General features: G+C 43.1%; 1 protein-coding gene across 1 annotated transcript; it reads right to left on the reverse strand.

Annotated features, from left to right (window-relative positions):
• Window positions 1-2061: 2061 nt before the first annotated feature.
• Window positions 2062-3918, reverse strand: SCG2 (secretogranin II; the record flags this gene model as incomplete). The annotated part of the gene is made up of 2 exons (XM_080932913.1): window positions 2062-2848; window positions 2969-3918. The coding sequence occupies 2 exons, from the start codon at window positions 3916-3918 to the stop codon at window positions 2062-2064; spliced, it is 1737 nt and encodes a 578-aa protein (XP_080789039.1).
• Between the last annotated feature and the right edge of the window lie 312 nt (window positions 3919-4230).

The following is a 4230-nucleotide window of genomic DNA, read 5'->3' on the forward strand; positions in this document are numbered from 1 at the left end:
CAGAGAGCAGATAGAGTGCTAGGCCTCCATCTGATTCTGGCCGGAAGAGACATGGACTCCTCCGAAGGACGGGTACAGATTTGTCTCCCAGTGTTAACCTTTGGAGGCATATCCTTAGATAGCTTGATTTCTGATGAAAGAGGCTTCTGACTGAAAGAGGGACAATATTGCTTTAATTTCAATTAATTTATTGTCTACATCCTTGAATGGCACTTGGGGCCTCATTTCTTATGCTAAGGAGCAACATAGTGAAGGAGTTACAGGAAAAAAAAATGAATCAGAAATAAGTGACTCTGGTGAGTCAATCGCTGAGGATGTGGTGGTAATGTGAAAAGGAAGACATGTTTGCTGACTGATGCCTGGGAGAGGTCAGGACACAAATACATAGTCCAAATTAAGTGTCACCCGAAATGCCAATCCTGATGCCTGCAACGACCCCTTAGAGACTTATGAAACACTGAGCCTAATTGAGGCTTTAAGAGAAACGCAGCGTGGTATAGCAGAACTACAGCGTTACCCCCTGTCCTGTTCACCCATACTGGAGACTGTCTGTGCCTGTCAGCTTCTTCTCGCTGTCCAACATCTTCATAGACTGTTTAAACAGCATAGTAAGGACACAAATTTACTAGATCAGATGAAGATGTCACAGTCATGCTTCTGCTTAGGGTTTGTATGAAAATAGTCATGTATTAGCTCAGGAGCCAAAAAGCAACTTAATGCACAATGTATAATATTGGAGTATATTATACTAGATTCATATAGTGTCTGACATTCAACTACTATTGACTATTAGCTGAAAGCCACTATTGTGTTATTGCCCTCCTCACTGTTTTTGTTGTTTGGGCTACTATTGTCATCTGGCATTCTCATCACGGCATGCAGATGCCACGCTCTATGGTGACATTCACTGTAGCAGGTGTATACTAGGGCCTGATGTACCAAAGCGGGATACATCATATATGGTCTGCTCCAGTCAGAACTCACCTGCTGTGATAGCTCACTCATTCTACAATGAGCATTTTCTTTGGGGAATTCATGTGACCTGAGGATGTGCAGTTTGTCTCCACATCTGTTGTCATTTATGAGTACTATATACCCAGCAACTAATTTCTTTCCTCCTCCCCGGTCCCTTTCTTATTCTCTTAGCCTCCCACTCTATCTTCTTCCCTTCCTCCCTCCCTTCCTCCCTCCCTTTCTCCCTGCCCTTCCACCCCCCTTTGTTCTTCCTTCTCTCCTGTCTCGTTCCTCCCTCCCTCCCTCTCTTTTTTCCTCTCTTCCCCCTTTTCTTTCATTTTGATATTATGATGAGTGTGGAAAGTTTAACATCTTTTATTTATATAAATTAATGTAAAGTGTAAGAATTGTACCCAAAGTCTTATTTTGTTAATGAGGTGTGTAGAAAACAAGAAGAGACGTAAGGCTGTTGGGAAATGTTCACAGCATCCTATAGGCAGAAAATATGATCACATGTGAGATTTGTTTCTTACCTGGATTGCCTGTGGACAGTAACAATTTTCTCCTCTGCATCCATGCTTCTTGATCCACACCACTAGTCTCTGGTTTCCAGAATAAAAAGTCCAAAGGTATCCAGAAATAACATTTATTAATCAAGAATAAAACACACAATAGAAAAGGCCTTATAAGTAAAACTATATATTTATAATGCTTTATTGGTTTTGCTCCAGAACTCCACAAAACACTACAGACAGTAACAAAATAATTCAGTAAATGTTAAAAACTTCTAAGATAATTATAGGATACTCTTTATCATATATGAGCATTGTCAATACCATGACCATTAGATACATTAGTCAACACTATCATAGATATCTTTCTTGAATAAAGGACATATTTTTTTAGTCTGGGAATCATAACATTTACACACATCCATACACAACATAACAGCTCAGAATAAGTGAAGCAGATCTCCAAAGTGACCTGGAGTTGTCTGCCTGTACATCACTTAAAGATATTACGGTGTTAACAGGATAGAGATCAACACACTTAAGAGAAAGGGGGGTTCACTTGGGGGAAAGAAGGGAAACTGGGCATTAAAGCTGTTTACATGTTTTCCATGGCCCGTTTGGCAAGATGCTCCCTTCCCTGCTCTGCCTGTTCTTGATTGAGGTACTCCAGCACTTTCAGGAGCATATCTTCATCCAAGTACTGTCTGTTTGGGGTGTCCTCATTCTTCAGTGATCCTACAGGAATCCTTTTGCTCACCTTGGCCAGTTTCTCCATTTCCTGGGAGCTTCCTTGAGCCAGATGCTCCTTGATGGCCTGCTCAAGCTGCTCTTCTTCTTGGAGGTCATCTTCTGAGGAGCCTGGGCTGGGCACTCTCTTTAGCTGGTTGGTATTCATGAGCTCCGGGTATTTAACTAGCATCCTGGCTAAGTACTCTCCCAATTCTTGGTCCTTATCATTCAGATTTTCATAGGGTGCTTGTCTGCTTTCAATATCTGGGATCCAGGCTACTTTGGGAATCTGGTTAGCTCTAGATTTCCCAGGACCATAAGGAAGCCTCAGCAGAGGCTTGTCTCGGTTGTATTGGTTGGGAAAATATGGGGACTTCTGATTTGCTACATTCTCCATCCCTAAAACATTCAAAATGTCCTCAACACTGAGCCCATCGGGCAATGCCTCTACCATACCACGACCAGGTGCCTTGGGATACCCACCCTTGGAGAGCATCTTACTTTGAAACATGTCTGGACGATCTATGTCAGCTTCTGGGATGTCCTCTAGGTCAACAGCAAGCTCCAGATCCTGCTCTGGCTCCAGCAATGCATTTGGCTTCTCTCCAGCTTTGAGCATCTCAATTAAGTCTTCAGGGGGTATCTGCAAATTCCTGGAGATTTCAATCAGCTGATAAATAGACTGAGAATCAAGGGGCCTCTCAAGAAGCCTGGGTGCCCTGTCCCCGTTTTGCCCACTCTGTGACCTCCCACTGCCCACAGCATTCACTAACCTTCTCAAGTAAGTGATGACTTTGGAGGCATCCTCCGAGAGTTGGTCTTTACTCTCTTTCCGGTTATCTTCTTCCGGGAGCCCCATCTGCCCAGAACGCTTCATCTCTTCATTGATTTGTTCATTTTTTTCTGTGTTCTCTTTGCTGTCTCTCACCTCTTCCTGGGTTTGAGTTTCTATTTTCTCCTCTATGGGGCTCCAGTCTTCTCCCCCGACCACATCTTCATAGGCAATGTTGTTGGTCTTGTACGCATCATCTTCATCATCCGTGTAGAGCTTTTGTTCCTCGTCAACCCTCTCACGCTTCTGGTTGCTTGACCCTGTCAGTTTACCAAGCTCTTGGAACACAGACTCCAGGGTAGCAAGACTTTGGGGTGTGTATTGTTCTTCTACTATTTCATTTGTGCGTTTGAAAGGATTTTCTCTGGAATTCTCTTCATACATGAGAGGGAACCGCATGTGCTTGAGTTTTCTCTCGGACCACTGTTGAGCCTCGTAGTCATCAGGTGTGTCCACAGGGAAGTTCTCCAGATTCAAGGCATAGGGCTTGTTTCCCTTGGGGGCTGACGGCGGCTCGTTTTCAGCCTGCTTCAGAGCCTCAAGTATTATCTTCATCCACTCATCTTCGCTCAGTACATCCCTTGAGCTCTCCGCCAAGTGACTTTCTTCTGTATTTTCTTTGAGTGGAAGGGGGACAGAGATGCCTTGGTAGGGATTGTAGTCTGGGCTGCTTTCTTCTCTGTGAGCTTGCTGCCTGAGCTTTTCTATGTACTCCAAAGCCCTGATCATTTCTGGACTAGGAAACTTTTGGACATTCTCCAGTCTGAGGTCTGGTTCTTTCTGCAGCAGCTGGTTTCGCTGGAAGGAAGCTGCTTCAGTTCCAGAGACGAAGACAATTAAGTAGATGAGAAGCACAACGGCTCCAAATCGGTAAGCCTTGGCTCCAGCCATGTCCTATAGATTTCCTGAAAACATGGAAAATACAAATTATCACAAATGATACAAGCAGGAAGACAAGACAGGAAGAAAGGAAAAACAAAAACTATAATGGAGAATGAAGAAATAATTTCATTTTATACCTGGGAGAACAATTTAAAGTTGGTGAATATTTCCTATATGATTCTCATAAGCTAATCATAGGAATCTATAGGAAAATCATTACTCATTTGTATCAAGCTTGTCTAACATTCTCTTGAAGAAAGACCCTGACAGGGAGCTTCTCAAACTTTGTGTCTTTCATTTACAAACTAGCAGCTTGGTTTT

This window comes from Micromys minutus (assembly GCF_963924665.1).
Source record: "Micromys minutus genome assembly, chromosome: 19".
Classification (NCBI taxonomy): Eukaryota; Metazoa; Chordata; class Mammalia; order Rodentia; family Muridae; genus Micromys; species Micromys minutus.